General features: G+C 38.4%; 1 protein-coding gene across 2 annotated transcripts in view; it reads left to right on the top strand.

Annotated features, from left to right (window-relative positions):
• dlc1 (DLC1 Rho GTPase activating protein) overlaps positions 1-27,680 on the top strand; it is an 88,400-nt gene that overhangs the window by 25,168 nt on the left and 35,552 nt on the right. For both annotated transcript variants that reach the window (XM_044113785.1, XM_044113784.1), the window contains exon 4: positions 1,333-1,366. In XM_044113785.1, coding sequence (XP_043969720.1) covers positions 1,333-1,366 — 34 coding nt within the window. The remainder of the gene's footprint in view (positions 1-1,332; positions 1,367-27,680) is intronic.

Below are 27,680 nucleotides of genomic sequence, written 5' to 3' on the forward strand. Positions count from 1 at the left end.
GCCAAGCAGAAAAATTTAATGTTTTAAATTCTGTCGAGTTTAACAATTCCTTCATTCATTCAATGTCATTTTGTTTGCACCAAATCTCATGAATGATATCTAGAACATCAGTACAACAACTTACACAAGTATTTAAACAAAACATGCAGGTATTTTGTACATGTATTTTGTTGTTTCAGTCTCTAAAGAGTAACAGAGACATCACAAGCTGATATGAAAGGGTTCACTCACCACGCAAACTGAACGGCTACCTGTAACGAACTGTAATTTGAATTACGACTGATAGTCCTCCATTAGTTTACAAACAGGAACTGTCTGTGTTTTTTTTAGTTTTGAACATTCCCAGACAGCTCAATTTGTTCTTTTTGTAAGCTAGAGAAAAATGTAGCAGCTTTCTATCAGCCTCTTGAACAGCAGTGTGTCGCAATACGTTGGGGAGGGCCAGCACTGGTACTATGTGCTCCATATACTCAGAATGTGGGGGAGTGTTTCCTGCATTTTGCACATAGAAGGAAATGTGAACATTGTCAGTGTAATACAGGAATTCTTTTTAATAGCTCCAATCTCTTGTAGAGGAGTGTAGATTAAAACAGGTCATGGTGCGGAGCTCAGCCGAAGCCCCTGAGGTCAAATGTCATGGGCAAGAAAGACCTTTGCATTCCATGTGACTGCTGCTCTCCACACACACTCAAACGCACGCATACGCACACGCCTGCACCCTCAAACACTTATCCTTACTTTCCACTCGCTGTTGACGCAGTAGTAATTCCTAAAATCCACAACAACTCCAAAGAAGGACATATTAAGTTCACTGCAACACAAAAATCTACTATGCTGTGATTTTTATCTATAATGTTTCCCCTACGTGAGAGTTGAAACAACACTGACTCATGAAAAAAGTGTTCAGATTGCTCAGAATATTAATGATGTGATATTTGTTCAGAGGTCTCTAGTGAGTTTATTATCTGCTTTGACCATTTATTAAAAATATGCACATCAGAAAACTATGTTGACTTATTTCTGGGACCGTAGAGTCTCTGGAGTTCCTCTGAATGTAATCCCAGTGTACCCATGCAGCCCTGTGACTTTCTATTAAAAATCTATATTTAGGTGAGTGTGTGGTAAATCTTTATAAAATTTTTCAGTGCAAGGCGTTTCTATAGATGTGTATTGTTTCACCACCACAAATACATATCTGTTGATAAACTTAGTTTATCAGCCAATCACTGCATTGAAGTGCAGCAATTTGTATGAACATTAAAGCATGATGAAAATTCTAGAAACCAAATCTTAACTATGTTCTTTTTTCTGATCTTTTTTTTGTTTTTCCAGGGCCTCTCTGTTGCTTCTGGGAAGAAAAAAGCAGGTAAGTCATTTCTAATCTTAAAATGTGAAGTTTGTTTATAATCTGTGGTTTGCTACTTGAGAATCTGAAATCTTCTGATTTCGTCAGCACCTTTTTCCTCTAACATGTATGTTGTTTCTATGAAGCTTAAGAAAACACTTTGCCGCTTATCAGTTGTGGTCATGTGAGAAGGGTTTAAAGAATTTTCAAATAGATAACCTTCTCTGTGTTCAAAACTTGAGGGCAAAGAGGACTGAGAGCACAAGGAGACAACGCTTAGCTGCAGACACTGGATGCAAGATGTAGATAAGGTCCCAGCCTCGTCTTCTTAACCATCCTTTGCCTTTTGACGATAAAAACCAGACTAGACGTCGAGCCTGCTGCACTTTTGAACCATTCTCTCATTCACCTTTTGTCCTAATTTTTTAGTTTACCTTCAGTTTTTTAAAAGTATTCCACCAACTAGAAGTAAAGATGTAAATACTACATAACTTGCAAAATACTGGCATGTTTGATTTTATTTTATGTGTTAGTCCAAAAAAAAGTAGGGAGTTGCTATGAAGTGAAAGGGACAGAATTTAAGAAATGTAAATTCATTATCTTTTAGTTCCCCAAGTCAAAAGTCGACATTGTAGAACCACAATTTGCAGCAATAGAAATGTGTTTTTGACCATTCTTTGGCAAAAAAAAAAAAAAAGATCAAACTGGTTGGACACTGTATGTGAACAGCAATTTTTAAGTATTCCACAAATTCACAACTGGAGAAAGGTCTGGACTTTGACTGTACTGTTCTGTAATCATAATTATGTTTTTATCTAAATTGTTGTGACTCTGGCTGCATGTTCAGGGTCAATGTCCTGCTGGACATCTGTTTTATTGTCTCCAGTGTTTTCCTGCCTCTAAAAGTCTTTCCTCCCTGATTTACCTAAATTTCATCTATTGTTCCAATACCCCCAAACAGCTTCTCGATTTTTGCCACTCTTCAATAGTGGACAAATATGTAGAGCACATGAATAAATAAACAAATAAATAATAATTTATTTATTCTTTTTTTTTTTAAATCCCCCACCTGAACAACAACTCCTTCAGAGTTATCTTAGCCCTGTTGGTTGCTTTTTGGATTAATGCTCTCCTTAGCTTGTCTGTGTAATCATTTAAGCCATTTATGCAGTTACAGTTATCTGTCCATGTGATAAAGAGGCTTACTTTCAGGACACATCTATTTTATGTTGACTTCGTTGTGGATTGACCTAGACAATAATCTCAGGATTTTATGTCAGTTTATAATGCCTGGTCATTAGCAAATATAGTCAAACAGATTTACTTCTTGGCAACGTTCATTATCTTCCTCATTTCCCCTCATCCCCAGTGTCATTAGATCTCTAGTAAACAATACTGGACATGAGACGTGACGTAGGCACAAGCTTTCTGATTGCCCCCTGCTAATTCCAGGCTTGATGGGAACTCTGTCTTTCTCTCTTTCTCTTTCTCTCACTCTTCTTGTGTGTGGCTATGTGTCTTACGTGTCTAATTGAGTTCTACCTTTTGGCAAATAACCCAGTGTGAGTGAAAGCTTCCTAAAAATGCATAATACCAACTTCAAAAGGTTCGCGCATTCTTGGTAGTTTTTCTTCATTTAAATCAATCGGATTCCCTGGAAGCAAGTTATGTAACCCCCATCGCTGTGTCTTTGTGTCAAAACCCACTACTCTGTAGGGGGAAAAGGGGACATGTTGGAATTTTTTGGCAGGGGGAGCACAGAGCCTTGTGTTCATTGTGACACTTCAAAGCCCTCTCTGTACCCCCTCCATTAAAGCCCCTGGGAATGGCACATTTGTGACAGTGTTACATCACACGACAAGCCCTGAAGGCTCCTGTTGCACCGCCATGAAAGCTGGTTCATTCATGGTTAATTTTACAGCCATGGGTACAAACAGAAGCTCAGAAGTAGCTAATAAGATGTTTCCATGGTTGTCACTTTGCGTTGAAGCACTTTGAGACCTCCTTGCCGTGTTGGACATACCTTAGTGAATGGTCAGTGTCTTTCCTGAACACAATGAGGCCATTGCTGCCAAGCTGCTTCTTTTGCGTGTCCAATCACAAGCTGAGATTCATGAGGCCTGCATAACATTATAGCAGCAAGAAATGACACAAGTTATATAATTTAAATATGATAAAGGAGAGATGGACATTTCATAACTCTACTACTTACTGATGTGGAATGATTTGGACTGTTTACAAAAATGGCTTCTTCTGACATTCCAGCTTTGCTACTGCGAAATGTACAAATTAAGCAAAAAAGAAGAAACAATGTTAGATGACAATATTGAAGTACAGTATTGAAACTGGCTTCAAAAACCACATATTTCTTGCAAGTCTATTGCCAAGACTAAAACAAGCAATGCACATCCTCTTGAATGTGAAGCATTATGTTGGTGGCTGCATAATGCTGTGAGGAAGAGAGAAGTGGAGCTTCACCTAGAAACTCAACTAAATATTAAGCAAAGTGGTTTGGGTCAAAGCCTATCAATTTGTTTGAATGGCTTAGTCAAAATCCAGACTTAAATCAGACTGCAAACCTTTGGGAACAGAAAAATTCAAGTCCGCAGACACTCTCTGTACGACCTGACTGAGCTTGAGCAATTTTTAAACAATAAATGAGAAAATATAACATTCTGCAGCTGTACAAAGCTGGTTCCAAAAACACTTCAAAAGCACACATCACTTTTCAGAGATATAATAGTCAAAACCATGAATCACTTTTCTTACACGTTACAGTAAAGTACCACTACTGTGGGTCGATCAATCATGTCAATTACCAATAAAATACACTTAAGTTTTTGGCTTTGATGTGACAACCTGCCAGACTTCCAGGGATATGAATACTTGTGCAAGGAACATGAACATCAAACACAGCAATTGTGAATGAATGAAGAATGGCTCTTTGTCAAATTCCCCTTGTGATGTGATGCCCTACAGATTCAATATTTTCTGTCTCTACAGGCCTTTCTGTGGGCACTGATTGGTGTACGTTGTGTGCTTATCTAGAGGGACACCTTGTTAAGTTCAGTGACCTCATATCCAGGATGCTGACAGCTTGAGTTTGTGTGAGTGAAAATACAAAGAAGGAAAGATTAAGATGCAAAAGAGCAAAGAGAAGCTCAAGGTTCGCATTATTTCCAAGTGCTCTCAATTGAACTCTGTCATAAAGGCTTCCTTCTGCTTGTGGCAATCAAACTAACCTATGTGATAGTTGTAATTAAGGACACTATTGTCCAGTGTTACAATGTTTCACACACACATTCACTACACATTCCTCTCTTATGTTGGGTTCAAACAGGTAAATGCTTGTCATAAAGATTATAATGCGTACTAATTCGTAGGAAGGACCTTTTTTACTAACTACATGTAAACAGATTTGAATCAGCTTTTGTTTAGGTCTATAGTTTGTTTTCTTGTATGTGTTATAACATGAATTCATTTTACTTTTATAAAACCTATCTCTTAAGTAATCAACTGCCTCACTAGCTAAAAACATAGAACAGCTGACATTGTGAGAGGTACTCATCTCATTTCCAATCAGAAACATATTTCTCGGTTCAAATAAAATTATTTTCAATCTAATTTTGCCATAGGTAAGAATATTTTTGGGCTGTATTGTATTTGGACTTGTGGCAATATTGTGTCAGAAGTACTGACAACAACTACAGGAAGCTTTAAAACCAGAAAAGAAAGCAAACCTTTTTGTCATTTCAATCTACAGATGATTTAAAGTACAAAATCTTACTGGGAATTAAGTTTTGTTAAAAGGTTGCCTATACATTTTTAACTACTGGACTTATAGTTGTTTCAATGGCTTTGACTTTTTAGAGGGTTGGGCAATTTCACTGCTCCTTATTGACCTAGAACTTGTTCAAAGTATGACCGGGTCATCTGTTTGAGCTTTTCATTGATGTTGACCCTTGCAAAGATGTCAACATGGCAAGCTTGGTCATGCCACATTTTACAGATTTTGTCTCATCTTTATGCACAAGAGCTTAGTTAGTGACTGACATTTTAAAAATATTTAAAAGTCTTTGAACCATAGATTAAATGACATTGGTGGCAATGACTGGTTTATTAGTTTTAATGATTGTGCAACACGCAAACATGGAGGACACAGTGTTAAAACATCTGTGTTGCACTTTTTCATACTGGCATTGGAGCTTATAAACACAACACTCAACAAATTCCTCTACGGCCTTTTTTTCCGTGTTCATCTCGTTTGTAGTTGAGGTTCAAGGCAGCCTGCTTTATTTTGCCAGTCTAAATATAAACCAGTAAGAGTAAAGAACACAATGATGGGCACTGGACCAAGATCAGGATTAAAGCTTGAACTTTTACCTGCACTTCAAGCCTCACTTGGCTGGAGGAGAAAGAGAGAACCAAGCCTCTTGCACTCTCAGTGGGCTCCCATAGGGAAGTGTAACGATGATGTTAGGGATTTGGTGGTTCCTGTAAAAAATGTAAATGTGTTCAGTGCTTATTTCTCTGAGTTTCTATGTAAAACGTCTTCTTTTGGTCTAAAAGTGAAAGTATGTATTGGACTTTATGGAACATTATAAGCTGTCATGTCTTAGGTATGTTTGTCACTTTTCATGGGCTCCGGTTTTAAATGGTGCACGCCCATTGGGATCAAGGGGATGGAAATAATAATATCAAACTGTATCAAGGTGTATACTACTTTTGTTAAGAAAAAAAAACATATAAAACCCCTTACAAAATGTATTTACAGTCATATTCAAAAAAACTTGACTTTTGCTAAATTTAGTAGAGTGTTAATTTATTATAGCACATACAATTTAAAAAACGCATAAATTCTTCTTATGCCACTCAAACAAATGGGAGATGTGTAATAGTGTGACAGGATTTAAGAACCTCTCTCTAATTTTCATTTGACTTTTATTCTCTTTAATAAAAATCAACTCATACGAGGTGTCAAAGTAAAGAGAGCAGTGTTAAACTTTTCTTGATCTATAACTATGATTGCCTTGTGACTCGTCTTCTGGACAAATACGTTTGAGACAAATGGTCGCCTAGAAACCCTGGCTCCACCCTCGGATCTTGTGACTGTCCTTGTGGCTTCAACAGACCACATCTTCATCTCTTCAATTGGTCACATTTTCACACAATTTTTCTCTTAATTCTGCGAAAACCACAGTGGAGAACACTGAACTTGCTTTTCTTACTTGTGAACTTGCTTCCTGTCAATGCATGCCTTTTGAGGACATTAGCCTTAGCTGAACAAGTTCTTTAATAGGTATATTGGAGCTGTGTTGCTTGAGCAGAGACTATAGTGCCTCATTTGTTTATTTATTTTTTTGTCCTGGTTCCTGTGTTTGAATCTGCCTTTGGCCACTTTTTCTACATCATAACATATCCAATAAAAGAGCAAGCGTGTTTATTTGTTTCTTTTTTTTTTGCAAGGTCACATTCCTTGTCTCTCATATCCACCTGCCCCAGACTCAACACCTTCTGGCTTTAGGCAGCTTCTCCTCTGCAAAGATGTACCAGGACTTATTCCACAATTCTTTTTTTATTCGGGATGTATTACTTTCCTTATTGCCCCTGAACAATGCTGCAGAGAGGATTCAGAGACAGAATTGCACACAGATATGAGAGAGTAATTACAGATCTTTGGGTTTTTGCAATTTGTTATATTACAGTCAAATAAAACTGAATGAAACAAATACTTTTTAGTAGGGTATCAAATGCATCCCAAAACAAAGCTAATGTTTTTCTACAAATACATTTGCTTGTCTTCCTAACAAGGAATTACATAACCAATGCAGGCTCTTTCATTTACCCCTGGTCACCTCATGCATTGTTACTGCGAGGCGTTCTGACCTTTTCCAAAGGTTTCAAACAGTTCTTTCACTTTACGAATCATAAATGTCTGTCTGATGATGGTATGAGGTGTTCCTGCTGTCTCCACTCTCATGAATCAGTCCTGGCTCAACAGGCTGTGTCCCTCTCCCTCTGGTTGGTTGTCACCTGAAGGTATCAGGTGCAGGATGTAAGAATAAATCCCATGTTTTGTTTTTTATGCCTCCTCATAATTTGTCTCCATCTAGGGATTATTTTCACACTAAGCATTAATTGGTGCAAATGCAATCCAGTATTCCATAAAAAAAAGCCTCAGATGTTGAGTAAAATCTAAATACAAATGGACGGCAGTAATTAGCAAACAAAATAACTGAAACTGAAAATAGCAACAATACAACAAAGAAATCAATGAATGATGGTGTTAACACACTTAACAGTCCAGATATGAGAAGGTAAACTATTTTAATGGATTGGAGGCCCATAAACCTTTATGTTTCAATGTGGATCATGGAAAATGTAAGGCAAGTTTGTTGCTTGAGAGCTCTCAGTGGAGTGTAGATGTTGAGATCACACAAGTATAATGGGGCCAGACCATTTAAGATGTTAATAGTCCAGAACTAAACACTATTAAGAATATGTGGAATGATGTGAAAACTGATGTTCACAAACCCACTCCATCCAGTCTGACTGAATTAGAGCTGCCAATAAGAACATTCAAAGAATACCCAAAAAGACTTGAAGCTATAATTGCAATGAAATGAGGCTCTACAATAGTGAACTCAGTGAAACCTTTTGCAATTTTATTTAAAAAAAAGAGTTTGAAATCATGCATGATTCCCCTTTTACGTTATAAGCATGCTCTATTTTATTTTTTTATTGATTTGTAACATAAAAAGGTTTTTGGTTGTAATGTGAGAAAATGTGGAAAAGATCTAGTAGTTTGAGTTCTTTAATCTGTTTTGATGTCTAAAGTCACTCCAGACTCAAATTCTACTAGGATAAAATTTTGGGCCCCACTTGATTTTTATCACTATTAAGCAGTCAGATTAGTTGAATCTACAGTCTTGTGTCTAAATAACTTGACTCAATTAAACATATGATCTGCAGCAAGTGTGTGATCAACCTGCAGAATAGTGAAATGGAAGACTGTAGGGGCGTGTTTGTCTTGCAGTGTTTGCTTAGTGCCAGCATCCTATTAGTTAAATGTCTTTGCAGTTGTGGACCGTCTGCCTGCTCAACAGTGAAGAACCGGTTCAAGAGTCGGGGTCATTAGTGTGTACACAAAAATCCCTGAAAACACTCATGAAAGAGAAGGGAGGAGGGGAGTCAAGTGTTTTACTCCACTTGACTTCACTAATCGTCTGCAAAGAAAATAACTCCAAGGACAGACAATGGGGGGAACTAGCAGTGCAATCCTTATGTTATGACCGGCGCATGTCACATTTTCACTGGACCTTAAAAAATGGAGTCACTGTTATGAAAATATGCATCTAGTTATGAAGTATTACATTTTAGTTCGTAATGTTCACTTCCCTTTTTAAACTGAGTCATGCTAAAGATTCCCATATTTATTCCAGAAACTGACTTTAACGTTTATGCCTCAATGATTTCTGAGGTGATGTCAGACAATAAGATTAGTCCATCAACTGTGAATGTTCCTGCATTTTGATTTGTTCAGAAAAATCCAACAGATTTCAATTGTTCTGTCAATATGGACCAAAATCTCTGAGGAGTGTTTCCAAAACTTTGTTGAAGTGACACCAACAAAAGTTAATGCAATTCTGAAGGATAAACGAGATCTAAATTTCCACTAAAATGTGGTCCTCAATATAGTGGCCTATAAGATTAAATCTATTTTCTTATATCAGTGTTTCCAGATTTTATGATTTATTTTACTTTCAATTAGCATCAATTTAAAGTATTTCCAGATCACTTCACTTGTGTTCTTCTCTGAACTCTAGTTTACACAGTGTCATAAATCTTTGGGAAGTTATGTTATAGTTCGGCAAGGTGCAGGAATCTCATCTGCAGATAGATCTGAGGGCAATAGAGAGTTCCTGGCTGAGAGCAGAACAAAACCTCTAGCAGATCATCACATCAAAGGGTCCACCATAATCAGGCACGCCCAGACATACATATTACAGCTGACACATTGTTGGCCTTGCTGTAAAAGACTGCGAGTTGCATTGTTTTCACTGACGTTTTGATCATACGTATAGGCGCTCACGTACTGTTTATGTGCGCCGTTTGAAGTCCACCCAGCTCCGCCTCTCCTGTTTCCATTTGTGGGTCAGTATGTCGTCAAGTTGTCCTCTATCCTCCTGATGAGACAGATGTAGAAACATGCTGCCTTACACAGAGGAAGCACTTGGCATAATTAAAAACTCTTCTCCTTCACATGTCCATCCGTCTTACTCCACCTTTTACGACTTCATTCTTCAAGCTAAAGAAGAAAAAGCTAGATAAACGCACAAGCACAACCTTACATTGGAGAGTTTCAGAATATAATCTTGATTTAGATTTAGCCATTTTATGACTTCAACACAATGTAATGAAGGATTTGAAGACCTGCTTTTAATAGACTGGTTCTCTTTGCCATTGTCTTATCCACTTTTACAATTCTGTAATTCTGTTACAGAGGTCAGTCCGCTGCCACAGAGACGGCCTAAAAGTCAAAACACAGAAATCCAGCCTTATCACTCTCTGCAAACCTTGGGGACCATAAAGTCAATTGTCCATGATGAGCACAGTGCTATCAGCAAGCTGAAATAAGCCTCATGCTGGGTACATTACCGTCTCTTGCTAGGGCAATCGGCATGATTGGCTCATTCTCTCAAGCGTGAAGCTTATTGTAGAGCGTAACGGCCTGATCAGTACATTCTGCTCAAAATGGCAAACCACAATGAGTAATAAGTTACATAACTGGAACTAAACCATATGGTCTTGATGAACTTTAAAAAGGAGACCATAACTTTTATTATTAAGTGGACTTTGGGGAATGACTTTTAAATCAGCTGTATTGGATGAATTTTAAGAGTAAGTGTGGGCAGCAGCACAAACTGTGTAATAAAACCAAATCTATAGTCCTTATTTTTTAATCATATTGGGAAATTTAGGTTTACAGGAGATATTACTTTTAGTTGCAGTTGGCATTCTTGACACAACGTAATGAATTGCCATTCATCTCCCTTGAAATGCTCTTACTGTTTGCAAATGCTCCTGAGAAGTTAATGAGAGATGTTCTGTTAGAAAACAGAATAATTTTATCTGATTTTGCTGTCTATGACTGAGAGGGAAAGTTTTTTTTATTTTTATTTTTTTATTATTTACATACAGTTTATGTAAATATTTGATTTCAACTGTAAGCAGTTTGCAATTATCTTCTCTGGGAGAGAGAACCTGTTTTGGCTGCAGTATCTTCCTGGTGTTTCTGAGTCACAGGATCTGCTCTGCATAACAAATATTATATATATTTTGTTAGCCAAATAATCAACAGTCACCTAAGCAGCAAGTAAACATGAGTAAACTGCTCCTCATAAAAACAGTTTATGACCAGAGGGTATTGACAGCTGCAGATGTGTCGAGTCAGCTATATTGTTAGGAACAAAATTTTAAGCTTTGTGCACTTTAGTTGACAGTTTCCAGAAAACTGTATGAGATTTTCAACAGAGTCAACCGATGTTGAGGCAGGATGTTAAGGCTGACTTGCTAAAACTGCTGTTGGGATAAAATATCAGTCGCTATCAAGAAAAACTGACAAGAGAAGTTGCATTATAGAGACACTATCCTAAAAAAACATCTGCAGTGTCAGTTGAGGTGATCTGACATTTCTTGTTGAGTCATTTAATGGCTAAGGCTTTCTCATAAACCCCAGAGAACCCGGCTTCCGTAATAGAGGCTAAATCAGCATTATCCGATCAACTCCGCTGCACTAATGGATTCCATTGTGTCGATTTTGTCCGTCTTAGAAGCTTAAATGTTTTTGTTACATAATGAATACAGTACAGTTGAGTTTCACAAGAACTATCAGCACATGAGCTTGTGTTTATGACTTAGTGGGAGAGCACAGCATGTTTCAGTCAGAATTACAGTACATAAGTTGAAACATAGTGTAGATTAAAACCCTTGAGTTTCACAGTTATTGAAACTCTATATTTAGCTTTTTTAAGGCCTTTACAATTTATAGTTCTAAAAGGATCCTTCTTTGTTTTCTTGTCCTTGAGCGGTTTGACTTGTCTTTTGGAGCAAATGGACCTGGACAGGTAAAGCTTCTCAACAAGCAGACTGCCACAGAATTTGCTTATATAACTGGCTTTGAAGTGCCTACCTGTGCTGGAAAAAGAAGAGCTGAATGTGAAGATGAATGTGATGAAGAACAGAGTCAAAAAAGAAGAGAGCGAGAGTTGAGATAAAACGCTAGTCGTGACTGTGAACTACTCAGATATTCACAGAGAGCACTGGAGCTTGTATTTAAAAAAGCACTTCCACACACATATACTCACACACTCTCCCAGACACACATGCTGGCAGAATAGAATATGAGAACGTTGCAGCACTAGCTGGATGTGTCCCAGCAGTTACTGCACTGATGCTTGCTGCAGCAGACTGGAGTGTACAGGCTGGACACTGACAAAGCAGAGACGGGGCGGTGGAGAAGGACACTGAAATAAGCTTTCTACAGAACCAGAAAGGTGAAGATAATACAAAGAGGCAAATAACAACATATGTAAATTAGGGCTAGAAAAGTGTAGCAGCAGAACAAGGTGGATCTGTCGTGGAAAATCAGTCTCATCAGGAGCAGGTGTGGGAAGGAGTGTGGCGTAGGTAAGCTTAGGGCGGATGCTCGTTGATATGTCTCGATCTATGAGGCTGCTGCTGCTGCAGAGGTCCTTCAGTGACCACATCAGGTCCTCCACTAGCAAAGCTCTAGATATGCTCAGCAAGCCCGCCAGAGAAAGTCGACTTGCAGGTAAGAACATGGGCTCAGATGGCAGGTGTTATTGTTTTAGCATGTGTATGTAGTGTTAAAATATCAGCCGTATGGGAAAAAAAAAACTGCTTTGTCATTGCAAGAAATGAAAAGATACCTTTTAAGTTGTTTTGTCAAATAAACTGACAAAAATATCAATAGATCAGCAGATTTGTATCTTTTAATAGATGGGGTGTGGAATCTGAAGATGTTTTCATTCCTATTTTGGTAACTTTGTAATTCATTCCTAGAGTTTATTTTCCCTGTCAGTGCCTGCAGACGAGCAGTATTGACTTTTTTGCCTGTGACCAGCCTTCCTGCAAATGCTTTAGGTGTGGTTTGGACCATGTTTAACTTATGAACTAAATAGACATCCATTACACCAGAGTACCCAGCTCTCTGGTTAGCTTACCTCTTAATAATATATATCACTAAGAGCAGCAGCTGGAGTACAGAGTTAGCTACAGAAATGCTTTTTATGTTGGCTCCAGATGGCTGAGATCAAACGCATCAGGCACTTTCAGAGAAGTTTGAGAAGAGACCACCAGCCATCCTTTGGGATGACAGATTGCAGAAGTTTGATTATGAAATTTCATCATCCTCAACACAAGTTTTAGTGCTTATAGACTTGCATTCAATGAAGGGTACAAAAGTTTCCAAATGAATTCAGAATTATATGCTCTCAGCTATACTGGTGGCCATTTAAAGGTAGTAGAAGCAGGTATTAAATACCTATGGAAATACTTTGAAGTTTCAGTGTGATGTTGCTTGTCTCATTTTAATGTGATTTTAAAAAATGAAGCACCCACAATTCCAAGATCAAATATTTCCTTTTGAGTTTGTGGAAATTTATTGGTCTGTTGATTTGTTTTCATGACCACATGACACAGATATAGAAAACAGTTTTAGAATTAGAGAGAAAATGCTGTGGTTCAGAATGTTTACATTTCTGCAGGAATCAGAGCTTATGCAAGCCCAGCTCAGGGTAGCCTGATGCTGTGAATCCAATATTTAGAGCCTCTTACAATTAAACAAAAGTGGGTTAGACTTGTTGATCCAATTATCACGACCCCACTCACCATTCCAACAACTGGTACCTGCCTTTCAGATCTACATGCTACAAAGTTTATGCCTTCCTTCCTCCATTTCTTAGCTGTAAACAAAACATTTTTCCTTATGTATTTATAACATTGTGTGTCAGTTATCAGTTCTTATTTGGTTTCTAAGCATTTACATACTCTGAAAAAATGGTGACCATAATGCTCAAACTTGATGTATAATTTAGTTTATTTATCTTCTTTAAGAATTTTTTTTACACCCTATTTCCAAATATATTCTCTATATGGTAACAAACATATAGGGAATTACTTTTGTTGTCAAAACTGGTAAGAACAATCCCCTGACAGGTACAAACAAACCCATGATTGGTACAAAATGTCCTGATTTCTTTTGTTTTTTACTCCAGAAAGTCAGATATGGTACAAAAGATACAAAATTGTGACAATTATTTTTAATATTGTCGGTATATTATATTTTTGATTCTCTGTTTTTTCAGCACACACTTTAGGTTTATTGGCAGCTTTATTTAAAAAATGTTAGAAATCATTTTAACTTTGCCATTACTGTTGTTCTATCCGGGTGTAATCTGCACAACATACATGAACATTAAGATGCATAGGCCTTTGAATTTGGTTTGTGATTCATTCAGAACATGAGCGTTTGCTTTCAAGGACTTCATGTTAGTCCTGTGCAGTTTGACTCATCCTGAAACCCAATAACCATGTTTCCTTTCCTTTGTCTTATCATCCCTATGATTCCATCACAAACTGAATCATGTTTACAGCCAAAGGGAGAAATATGCTGTGAAGAACTCTGAGTATGTGCACTGACAAGTCCCAGTTTCCACACCAGTCTGTGTGCACTTAAAGGTGTCAGAGTGATGACTTATTCACCAAACTATTGTCCTCATTCATCCTCTTTTTTTAGCCTCTTTAGGCAGCGGAAATCCATAAATACATTTTCTAAGATACCACAACTTCCTCAGCATATGTTTTACAGACAGCTTTCCTAAAGGGTTAGGGTGTGTCCTTCCAGTGAGATACTAACGAGTACCTACATTACTGTGCAAAGTGATGTTTACGTGCACATCTTTTGTTCAGATCAGTTTGTTTTTTGCTCACCATACACCATCACATTTAGAATATTGTGCAGTTGTTGGTTTATCATGCATGGCAATAGCCTATATGTCTAAATTTAATAAAGAACCAGAGCTGATCCAGGTTGATCAACCAGAGTGTTTTAAAATTAATTTTAAATTTTAAATTTAGAGGTGTGAATGATTTGAGTGTCGAGAAAGAATAGACAGATGGATGCTTTTGATTTTTCACACACAGCAGCACTCAGTACAGGATGTTCAGAAACTGCTTACTGAATTATGTCAGCAACACTCAGCTTAAATGCCCTCCTTGCCACTTGTGCTGACAGGCTCCCCCCAATCCCCCTACTTGGCAGTCAGCATGCACTAAAACCACATCTGTGACCTGAACATTGTGTAGGTCTCTGTTGAAGCTGGCAATTTCTCTAATTTCCTTAGAGAAAGGAAATTAGATGTTTTGGTAATTAAATTAAAAAGTACAACTGATTTCTGGACTTTCTGCCTACTGGATATATGTTCTATTTTATCTCAATCTCTTCAAGTTAACATTGTTACAACAACAACAAGTATTCTGTTATCTTTTCATAAACACTTACCTGCTTAACTGATTGTAAATATAAACAGCAACTCAGGCTGAAACATGAGTGTTTTTAGACATCAGAGTTTAAAGACATACCAAGCATCTGAATGGTGAAGAAAGGTGACTTTGAATGTGGTGCCAGACAGACTGGTCTGATTATTTCAGAAAGTGCTGATCTGCTGGGATTTTCTAACACAACTTTCTCTCAAGTATACAGAGAATGGTCCTATGAAGAGGTGAAATGTGCAGAGAGTGAGTGGCAGTTGTGTAAAGGAGAACACCTTGTTAAATTTTCTAAAAGTAAAAAAGGGGGTAGAATCTGGTAGCCAGTGAGTTCAAGTTAGATATATTCATTGGAAAGAAAATGGGTTGCTATTGTCCAGTAGATAGTGCTGAAGTTGAGTCTTCCTTTAGAAGAGAAAAGCAACACCTAAAAGTGTCTGGATGTCCAAGAAGCAGGGGACTTGCATAAAAAATTTGGGTAATCCCTTTGTCAGCAATGTCTATGGACCTTACCACAGGGGCCGCTTTTCATTGGTTGATGGTCATTCTAGTAGTAGCGCAGCTACAACGTGGGTGGCCGTGTCACAAACACGCTTCCCTTTAGCTAAGTACAGCATAATAGCAGTACTGATTCAACTTCTACACCTTGAAGCCTGTCTGCTACACAGTCTTACGTTAGATAAACAGATCAATATGCAATGTGTACTGTATCTGACATACACTGAAGATTTTATTTTAGCAGAAAAGGCTTTGGACTAAACTGTTCCTCATGTTAGCCATACTAGCACCAAGTACAGCTAGTCAATCAACCATCCTGATTAATAATTGAGAAATAAATATTATGCCTGGAAACTTGTTATCGTAACGGACTGAATGTTATGTTTTTAACATAATCTTTGCTTGTCTTGCGGGGTGCAGGCAGTTGACACGGTAACAGGTGTGCTTAAACTACAATGAAAGAGAGAGAGTAAAAATGTATGAGTGGTTTTGAGTTGATCACCTGTTCAGGTTATTTTACCTTGGTTTATCTTTGCTGTGGCGCATTACAGCCACTGTAGTTTCTAAACGTTGGACTAATTACCTCGTTCATTTGTGACTATACGTCATTCACACCAAGCATCAAATAGAACAAATATATTTCATAAAATTTTAACAAACAAACGGCTTCTACTGCGATGATTATGTGAAATTAAATTAATTATATCCCAGCTTCAGAAGATTTGCCTTTACCTTAACAGAGCTCTTTGGTTCCTCCTATCAGTCTGTAGCTTTTCATATTAAGGTTATCTAACCAAATTTCAGATCTACCATAACTGACTGACACCTGCTGGCCTCAGGTTTGCAACCAGCTTGTGACCGAGAAACCAATAACCAAATGAACTTGTTAGTTCCTTCGTCCATTGTAGCAGCTGATATATTGTGAAAATCCGTTAGAAATGATGCACTAATCAAGTCAAGTTTACATAGAAACAACACGCTGCGAGGCTTTTATTTGTGAGACTTGCAGTCATGTGGGTCGGTTGTGGGTGGAGCTTGGTCAAGTCCATTCATTAGTCACTATTCTGTATCCATACTAACTAGATGTTAGTATGGAGACTAATACTGTGACCCAACTGGCAGTATGGGTGATTATAGTCTCAAATACTTTTGCAATAGACCAGATAACCGTTGTTAGCCTCGCTTGCACTGCTTTTGAAATTGTCCAAAACAAAACCTCACACTTGTGGGTGGACATGTTGAATGTGTATTTCCAGTGGTAAATAATCCATCCTGTTATTCAATGTGCAGACTCCAGCAGCAGAAAGCCATGTCTTAGGTTAGGCATGTAGGACACTATCTCTACTGCCTATCTCTGTTTCTAAGCATACCATATTCTGTGTCCTCACTCTGCCACCTCAACCAGCTGGGCTGCCACTTAGGTAGTTGGCAAGGCAGTCACTACTTCACAAAAGTACTTATCTTTAATTTTCAATTCAGTGTATTTTCTCAAATTCATTTTCTGTAGGTAATAAACATTTATAGCTGACTCTCTTTTTATCTGGCCATAGTCGGATAATTGAAAAATGTTTTCAGCTTGTTTTCAGGAACAAGTAGTTCCTTTTTACTCTATAACAAGTCTACACAAGTCACGACTCGTCTTCACTTGAACAACATCCTGTAGATTACACTGGCAGTGTGTTGACGTCTTGCAGTCTGATGCATCTCAGAACTGAATGATTTAGACCCTCTAAAAACAGAGGTAGTGTTCAATTCATTTTGAAGAATCATTGTGGAGATCAATCTACAGGAGAAGAGACTTCAGTATGGCATATTTAAGCATATTTAAGAACCAAAGACAATTTGTGCATGAAAAGGTGATTATTAAGTAGCAACCCAGCTATTGTGTATAGGTCAGGGGAGGTCCGTGAACATGTTCCGGTCTGCTCACACCCTTCTTTTGTTAGACCACATAGTTGTTGTGGGTCTGTTGGGCCCTGCAGGACTATACAGCAACCCAGCAGGATCATTTCATGGTAGAAGGAGGCCAAAAGCGGAAGTCAGAAGGGGCACACCGGTGTGACATCAGCAGAGGCCTCAGAGAAAGAAAAACACAGCAAGCAACTATGTGACAAATAAGCCAAAAGAATATGATTTCACAGCAAGACTTTAGAATTTATCACTGCTTCAGTTTGTCAAGAGAAGAAGCTCTATTATGAAATTCTTCATAATAGTTCTGCTGGCCCTATAAAATCTTGAAACACAAAACCAGGATTTTTTTAAAATTACTTTGCGTTAGCTATTAACAAGAAGAAAAAAATTGCTTTTCATTAAACTGGACTGAAAAGAGGAAGGTTTTGTACCCAGTTAGATGATCTTGTGGTTGGTAGCTCTGCATGAGTTCACCACGTTGTCAGCGCGTGATCATTGAAGATGCAAATACAAACTGAATCAAAGTGCACTGTTGTATGTGGTGGTTTTATTAGAGGAAAATAACATCTGAAAGAGATACATTTTTAAATTGAATTCTGTGAGGTTGCTTTGCTACTCAGTGTCTTCCGGTATATACCACAGTGCAGTGAATGTTTTAATTCATCACCAGTCTTCTCTAAACCACACAAGACTGACATTACAGGTAAAGGCTCAGATATAGGCATGCACCCTAACTAATACTTGGTTAAAGATACTCAACTAGAAACTGAAAACTTACCAAGTTCCTAAGATGAATTTTGCAGGATAATGTTGTCTTCTTATAAGAATAATGTAGCCATTGATTTTTTTTTTCTGCCATCATTAGCTGTTAATCATTTAAACTTATTTTGTCAACAGGGTTGATGTTGAGACTGTCTCAGAAGGACAATATAAGCTTGTTGTATACATTCCAAAACCCTTTTTGATGTCAGAGATTGTTAGAGCATTGTTAAAACACCAAATTATGTCCAGATTTCAACCATATAACCCAAACTATCACCTTTAGCCACAAAGAAATGGGTTATGGTTTTCAACAATATTCATAAAATCACCAAGGATCAAACCCATTGAAGCCAATTTTACATTGCCATAGACAAAAAAGAGAGCCTAGCCAGAAAGAAGCACTTTTGTCAAAACTGATGCCTTCAAGTTAGACTGGAACTGTTAGCCATCCATATGGGGAATCCAAATGTGTTCTGGAGAAAATTTAATGCGATGAGGTGTAGACAAGGATTGTAAGAAGTGTGTTTGGAGAGGTTGAGGAAATATTCTCAACCAAAGAACAATGTACTAACTGTTAAGTGTAGCAGTGTGAGCAAAACACATCAAAGCAGCCTTTGAAAGGAATAAAAAGATCAAAATCCATCATTGAAAGTTGTAATAAATATGGTATTCATGTCCATGATGTAATGGGAGAAGCACAAATTAGTTAGAAATTACTCAAGCTAAATACTAGTCAGAATGGGGCCAGCTCCAAAATGAACTTCTGGTTCTTAAAACCACTCCAGTTGAAACCACTGCATAAATATTCCAGATGACTTGCTATTTTGCAAATGCTTTGCCATCACATTTGCCCCTTGTTAATGTCAATCAGGTCCTGGTGCGGCATCTATTTCCTCTTTAAAGCACATCAACTCTCTCAACCGCATGTTCAGCCTGTTTTGTCTCTTTGGTTATCACTGCAATTAGATGAGCTGTGTTACCTCAAACTTCATGGCTCTGACTTGTGGTCATTTTTCTTGTTCCTCTGAATGTTTTACGTGATTCACTCTTCAGAAAAGCTTGTGATGTCTCTCCAAGGCACCAGCTCTCCTCTTGGAGAGTCACGATTCAAGATGCTTTGACATTTAGGTCGAGTTTGTCTAAAAATAGTACACCTCTTTATTATTTTACCAAATGCTCCATCGTCTCCTCCACAGAGCCTGCATCACATCCTAGTCATGGGGTTTTGAACAAGTAGGCCAAGAGCATCTTTTGCTTATCTGTCGACACAGTTTGTGCCAGAGATTTTATTAAAGCACTCATGCGTCTCTGCACGGAAGTGTATTGCGTTCGAATGGTTGAAAAGAGACTTTAAAGCACCATGTGTTTGTGAGTGTAAAGCATATAATAATTTGAAAGTTATCAAAAAGCATACATGTTACGTTGGCATGAAAACACCTATTAGACATAACATTATGCAATTTAATTATAAATATATGTATTTTAGCCGTAATAATGGACAAATTACTTGCCTTCAGAATAGCTCAACTGTAATGTTTGAGACCAAATATTGCATCAAATTGCACCTCTGAAAGTTGGACTGGAGCAGTAAAATAAACCTACTCTGTTTTTCAGAACAAATCTGAAAAAAGGGATAATAAGCATGACTGGTGCATTGGCAGTGTTTTATGTTGCCTGTTAACATTTGACACCCTAATAAAATTTTGACCTTTTATCACCTGGTTCACAAGATGCTAAACTCTGACTGTCACTAGTGGCATGTTATCTCTCAATACTTATCACATCAATGTGGTACACCTTTCAACCAAAATTTGCAGTTTAACTGCTAGTCATTTAACTTGACATGCAGGTAAAACTCTTGAGATATTTATGACAGAGTTAGAGTCCTTCAGCTCTGCTCCTGTTGGGTGATTTAAAGCCCTCTTGTGTCTGTCTCACAAGGCCACTTGTTTCAAAGACTCAGGAATGTTTTGCTAAACTCAGTGACTCCAACAAGCTTGAGCCAAACTTGTTTGCTTAGCTTGCTGCAAAGCGCTCCCTCTCCTTCCGTCTTTCTGCACTTTCTCTTGTTGGAGCACTGGGTTGCTTTCTGACTCATGACCTAAAAGACCATCTGTTTTTTATTGACAGGTGTCTCATTTCTTTTTCATTTTATTTAATGAAAACGAAAATTTTGGGAGATATTTTTGAGCTGAAAGAATGAAAGCCATATGAACCAAATCTTTTATTTTTTGGAGTAACACAACTCGCAATTAAGGATATGTTTTGGTTAACATCTTTCAGTCAAATCCATTATAATTTTGTGTTTAGCTGGAGTTTTTGTCTGTTTTTTATTAACAAGACGGTTAAGAGCCCTTCTCTATAATTTCTTTTTGAAACATAGAAGGATGTCAGACACTTTCAGCAGGATTGCCCAGTAGCCCTCTTGACTTCCTCTTGTTCTCTTCACAGTGCATGCTTCACTTCTTCAGTCCCCCTCACTTGACTTACTCAGTGACCCAAACAGCAGAATAAAAACCCAACTAGAACAAGGAATCTCTTTATTGCATGAGTCTACTAACATTATGTGCTGATGGAGAGTAGAGTCGTGCAGTGTGAACATTTACAGAACTCCAGATTTAGCAATCCAAAAATGCTGTTCCAAATATTTAGGCATATTATTGATTTCTCTGCAGTCTCAATATTCATTTCATCCTGCAGTTTTTCAGAGGGGTCCACTCATAGAATCTTGCTTCATTTGACAGCAGAAATTTATGTGAGCTGTATGGAGCAGTGCTGTTGTGTAGACAAGGCTGTCTTTATTAGTTTGAATCACTGTGGAAAGGCTGCGTCTCCAGCTTTAATCAATACTGCAAGGATGCTTTTATTAGAGGAAAGTCATGCGTTGTCGACTAAGAGACCCCGGAGGGATAAGGCACATGAGTGGGGAATGTAGAGCAAACAGTTAAAAAGAAAAGCAATAACATCTTGTGCTGAATGTCTGAAAACAAAGTAAAACTGTGAAAAGAATACAAGGCTTGATTGTTATTAATATTTTCTGGAAAACGTGTGACTAGTTTGTGTCTTAGTGATTACTTAGGATTGTGTTTTTTCAGGACATCAAGCATAGGATTAGAGGCCACTTCTGGGAAAAAAAAGAAAGTAGAGTTTTCAGAAGCCCTCGTTTACCATTCTTATGGCAAATGTATTTGATCATACCGATGGAATCTGTTTTTGATTAAAGTATAAAGTACAAAGATACGGTGTGAAAATTGAAAGTGTCAAAAATGAGTGATCACATTTGCACACCTTTAAGTGGGTTTCAGATGTTTTGAACACAGTTGTGAGAACAGATCAGGCAAAAGAAGACCGAGAAGTGGCATGCTTATGTTCACATGAATGGCATACAGTTATCACATTGTAACTACAGTTTTGAGGTTTTTCTGATAGTCAGTTTGTAAGTCTGTTTGTATATAGGGATTTGTGAAGGTCTTCTCTGAACTTTCTCCTGCTTTTTGTTGTTACACCTGCAACAGCTGTATTTTTTAGAAGGATTTTGGAAAGTAGACCCTAATTATGTAGTAGAAAAAAAGTTATATGCAATTTAAAAAGGCTTCATAGGCAATGCTTTGCAGAACTATCTTTTGTTGCAGTTACAACTGCAAGACTTCTGAGGTATGTATTTACCAACTTTACGTACGTAGAAAGTGAAATTTTTGCTCATTCTTCTTTCCAACATAGCTGAAACTCAGTTGGAATTAACACAGTACCTCTGAACATCAATTAAGTTTTGTGTGAAACTTTTGATTGGATTTAAATCTAGACTTTGACCAGTCCATTCGAACACAGGAATATCTTTGAATGTGTTTTTGTAGTCTAAATTCTAATAAAATACCTTGCAATAAGGTTTGTGGCAGTAACTTGATAAAATGTGATAGAAAATTCAAGGGGTATGAATAATTTTTTTGGGATTAAAAGGACAAGGCCAGTGTTTATGTTGATAAAAGCATAGTCTATAATGATGAGGTGTGTAGAGTTACTCGTCACTCATCATTAGCTGTTAAACAAGCGCATTTTGACACAATCTATTCCAGATGGGTACTTAAGCCACGTTTTAGAGCCCCATTAAAACATCCTCATCTCTGGTGACTTAAATGCCTCTCTGGGTTCCTGATCTCATGGTCTGTTGTTTGTTTACTCTCTGGTGGGCCTTCATTTCCTGGATGTCGGCTCATTTTAGCATGGCGAAGCAGTCTCAGAGGGTCAGCCATTTTTAATTTACTGAGTTAGTCTACTGGAGATGACAGGCTAATCCTTAGGTGATGTTTTTAATCACACAAATATATTAGTGAAAAGTAGCATGCAAACAACGATGGTGTCTGTCGGATATGCCACATTAAAAAAAATTCACATTGTAGTTGATTATATGTGCAGAACACTGTTTTAGTAAAAGTAATAAACCTGCTGAGAGAAAACAGCTACAGTCTCTCAGATGCAACAGAAACATCAACACATTTTCTAACTCCACTGTTACTTCTAGTATTCAACAAACTGATTTAAAACATATCACCTTCATGCTCTGTCACAGTTTATTTCATACATTCACTATATTCTCAAAAACTATGTAGTTCCTTTCCTTAAAGGTTGTCAGAAAAGTTGAAATATTTGTTTGAACGTAAAGAAGCAGTCAAATGTGACAACAGGGCATGGTTCTTCGTGATAAATCAGCCAATACTGTTCATAGTGCTTACAGTTTGTCTTTAAAATTCAACTCAAACTTCTCACTAAAGACACTGGTGCTGAATGGCATTCTCATGACTGTCATGACATGCCAAGAACTCAACTTCCTGGCAACTGAGGCAATATTCTACAGTAACAACACCTGGATGATACCACTAGTTGGTTAGGAAAGCATGTCTGTATAAACAGGGCTATAGGCAAAAAAAGTACAGTGGACCCCCAGTATTTGCAGGAGTTGGGAACCACAGCCACGTGCGAATCGCTGAAATACACAAATACTTGATACCCCCTCAAAAATCCCTTAGACTTAGGGCCGTGCTCTGGTAGCATAGAGGGTAGCGCGCCCCACGTTTGGAGGCCTTCAGTCCTCGACGCGGCCGTTGCGGGCTCGATTCCCGGACCCGACGACATTTGCCGCATGCCTTCCCCCTTTCCTGTCAGCCTAATGTTGTATAAGGGACACTAGAGCCCACAAAAAGACCCCCTGGTGGGAAAAAAAAAAAATCCCTTACACTTCTCTACTATAATAGTTCAAACACAAAATATACCTCAGATCAACAGGGCAATGGCCATATTTTCATTCCTTGGTGGACTTGTTTATCTATCATTATGACACTTTTTACTGCAGTAGAAACACCAACATGCACCAAAGATTACCTGCTACTTCCTTTATAATGCAGCCGTTAAGATTCCCAGCATCCCTTTGGCTTTCCGGCTTATTGTGTTCTCTGAATACCCCACACTACAGATTGAACATAATCTCCCTATTGACTGATCGGTCGATAATTGTTAATATATCCTCCAGCATAAAAGAGGTGTTGGGAGTGACCCTTCACCTTGCAGTCACTCCGGGATGCTAACCCCTTTGGCGCTCTGAATGGGTGGACACAAGGCCACTGGCTGAGTGTTGTCACACTCTGTGTCCCAGTCAGCCTCTAATTCAGCTCTTTACAGGGAGAATAATAGAAGTGCTGGGGCACTTAGCACTAGCTTGTAGGCAAAGTGACACTTTGACAACTTAATGTGTTTTTTGCATGTGTGGGCGAGGTCAGGGTCAGCGAACTTTATACAGGTCCAGCATTAATTAGCCTAACTGCCCTGACAGATCACACATTTTCCATTTGCTACCTGATCTACATCATGTTGTATGACAAACTTATAATAGATGAAAAATGCACTTCAAAATAGCCTTTAGACAGTTTATAACATCTTTCCTCTTTTCAGATGGTGTCCATTTAAACCCTAATGATGAATAAACATGTTGAGTCCTTCACGCTCTTTGTCTTTCTGTCTGCAGGGTCAACATAGCTGCCAAGTGTAACACTTAAGTGGCTCTTTTAATATAAACACATGACCTAAAAATAAAATCCTGGCACTAAAAAACACTCAACATTGTTTTTTAAGAGTAATTTCTAAACCTAAAGAATCTCACATTCCTACTATGTTTCCATCTTTCTCTGTTTTTCCCGTAGGCTGTTTTCTGATTATGTTACTTTGAGCAATTTATCAGACTTTCTTATTTTTGTAAGCTGCACATCAGGAAAGACTAAGGGACTAAATCACAGGTAATTTCCCTCAGGGATACTTTGTAAGTGATGAAGCAGCAGGGAGAATTTACAAATGGAGACAAATGATTTTGAAATTCTTCTGCCTTCTTGACTAATGTCTTATTCTTTTAAAATATGTTGTTCCCTAAAGGTTTGGGTTTTACAATGTGTCAGTTTATGTTGCAGGTCTATTCACATTATCCTTTGCTTTGAACCAGCAGTAACTGTTGTTGCATCAGTTCTGTCCATACTGCAGTGCTTATGGTCAAATTAAACATTTTGGTTGTAAGTTACACCACAGTTCTCAACTGGTACTGGAACTACTTTATCCCAAGAATATTTAGTACTGTAAGATTACTAAATATCTTCTTAAAAACGGGGTATTTTTGTAACTAAATGTATTTTCCACTGTTTGTTGTTCATTGTTAAAATCCTGCAGGATTTAGTGGCTTTCCTTTGAAAGGACCTGACAGGCCTTTGCAGACTGGAACAAATGATAAATTTACACCTTGATTTTAAACAAAAATTCATGTGGCCATGAATTATGCCAGATGCTGATTGTTTGTCTGTTGAAACGCATCTTTGAATCAGCAGCAATTACTACCTCTCCATTAAACCTGAGAAAAGTTTTGATCATTTTCATCACATTTATAGTACATAGCATTTGATTCTGAGGTATTTCTATAGATTTACTGCTTTGTGTTTTCTAACCATTCATTGACGCCTGCTGCTTGCAAAATAAATACACCGAGCAAGGGTCAATGTAATCCAAACCTGAGACAGTTGAAAATGCGGTTGCTCTGTCTCTCCTGCCCAAACTCCAGCTGGAGGGAATTAGTCCTCCTCCACACTCGGGAGCAGAGATACCATCCTCCTGGGACCAATGGGAAGCAGACGGATGAGAGGGAAGGTACAGGTCTCACTGAGGCTCCTGTTCATCACCCAAAGTCTCCACCCTAAGATATGTCGGTGCCATCTATTAGTTTGCAGAGTAAATAAGCTAACCACATCTTTGTGTAGGACAGAAACATAGACAAGAAAGAAAGAAAGAAAAAAAGTAAGATTGGACAAATAAAGAAACGGTGGTATGAATTAGGCACTAATATCTGTCGTTTATTTACACATAGCCTAATTTTTTAGATGCCTTCGATTGCTTGGGGTCAGCTATGTATACAGATAAATATTTAGACTTTCAACTGAATGAAGCCCCTTCATAATCATATCAAAACCCCTCATTGTTCACTCTCTGCGTACTCCTTGAAAAATATGTCACATGCAAATGTTGGTTTGCACAGAAGCAAAAAAGAAACTGTTTCCAAATAAGTCTCTGTGTTTACTGAGCGCATGAGGCAATTGCCTTGGGAATACCATGTCTACACAGAGATTAGTAGGTCAAGGTTGTCACGTGAGGAATCAGACAATACTGGCTGAATGTTCTCTGCTTTCCTGTTGTGTTTTGGTAGTCTTGAACTGAAGTATACATGAAGCAAAATAGAGAAGAAGCACTTGAGGAGGTGCTGGAAATCAATTATTTAAATAGTGTCAGGGCTGGGAATTGTTTTCCTGCCTTGCAACATTTTTTAGAACACAGAATATATTCTAAAATCACATTTTTAGAACCATAATTTCCAATTGGAATTTAATGTGCTAGACCAACACCAAGTAGGAAAATTATGCACAGTTATCAAACGTTTGTCAGTCAACCCCAATCTTCCAGCACAGGCTTCATTTATCTCTATCCATCTTCTTCAGTTTCCTTGTCTAATAAAGAAAAGTTCCTCACAGCATGACAATCCTAACATCATGATTCCCTATGGTGAAGTTGTGCTCAGAGTGATATGCAGTCTAAGCTTTTCACCACACATACATTCCCAGCAAAACATCTTGGAGTTTGTGGTTATATTGTGACAAAATATAAAATGGTTGCAGTTATACTTTTTGCAAAGCACTATAAATATTGCATTTTGCTTCGCTTTATTTATGCAAAAATGTGAATAGGCATCTGAAGAAGTTTGGGTTTTATTAAGAAGCAATTTCAACATCTGTATATTTTTTTACCTGTCCTGTCATTTATCATGCTTTGATCAGTAGCACTCTCACTTGTCCTAAGCTCTGAAAAATGGCCCAGGAGCCTTCAGATGTTGGATGCTTGCAGAGATCAGTCTGAAATTCAAATCTACTTTGGCTTGAAGGAAGCTCAAGATCAGGGAACAATTTCTCAGGTGAACCTGGTTTGTGTTTGTCATGACAGGCTTTATGTCTGCACTGTCTGACACATGGCTCTCAAGAGGTCAGGGGGTACAAAGGAGGCCATGGGTCAGAGCAGAGAAGACTAAAGCTTCAACTTCCTGCGCTGTCTGCCGACAGATAATGCACACAGGGAGAGAAAATGGATATCTGGCTTTATGGAATTTGGGCGTCACTGGACTCAGTTATGTTTGACACAAAAGTCAAAAACAGGAAAGATAATGGAGGTGTACAAAAAGAAAATTTCTCTAGAGATCTTGAATGCATATTTTAACTTAAAAGAACTTCTTAACTGGACTGCACTCAAAAACTGGTCTCCATTTCATACCTTGCACATGTACATAGCTAAATAACTTCTATTGTCATGTTCTGTGTTTTCCTGTGTTTATTTTGAAGTTTCCTGTGTGTCTGAGTCTCCGTGTTGTCCTGTCTCCCCTTGATTAGTTCCCAGGTGTGTCTCGTTCCCTGATTACCCTCTGTGTATTTAGTGTCACCTGTGTCTCTGTGTCTTGTTGGATCCTCGTCATTCGTCACGTCTATGTCTCGTCCCTCCGTCGTCCTGTTCCCTGTGATCTGGTTTATTTCATTAAATTCATTATTTTGCATTCAATCCAGTCCAGCTGCGTTTCTGCCTCACCTCCACACCCCATCATGACAGAAGGATCCAACCACAACCGAGGTGAGGGCGCTCCCCTTTGGGGGCAGATGAACCGAGAGAACTGGATCCAGCAGCAGTTGGAGTTGGCACAGAGGGATCTCTACAAGGATGTAGAGATCCTGCCTTCTCCGCTGTTGCTGGAGGAGATGGGTCTGAAGTCGGACTACGACTTGCAGAGGAGGCTTTCGGGGGCCAGACTGGCCTTGGCACCCCGGATTCGCTCCCGGCCGTTTTTCCCGCCTGGGAGCACAACCTCTGAAGTCTGCCCGGAAGAAGCGGCGTGAGCCGCCGGTGGATCCGGCCCCTCGTCGCCTTCTGGGAACACCACCTCCGCTGTTTGCCCGGCAACAGCGACGTGAGCCGCCGGTGGACCCGGCCCCGCGTCGCCTTCCGGGAACACTACATCCTCTGCCTGCCCGGA

This window comes from Gambusia affinis, linkage group LG04 (genome assembly GCF_019740435.1).
Source record: "Gambusia affinis linkage group LG04, SWU_Gaff_1.0, whole genome shotgun sequence".
In the NCBI taxonomy this organism is placed as follows: Eukaryota; Metazoa; Chordata; class Actinopteri; order Cyprinodontiformes; family Poeciliidae; genus Gambusia; species Gambusia affinis.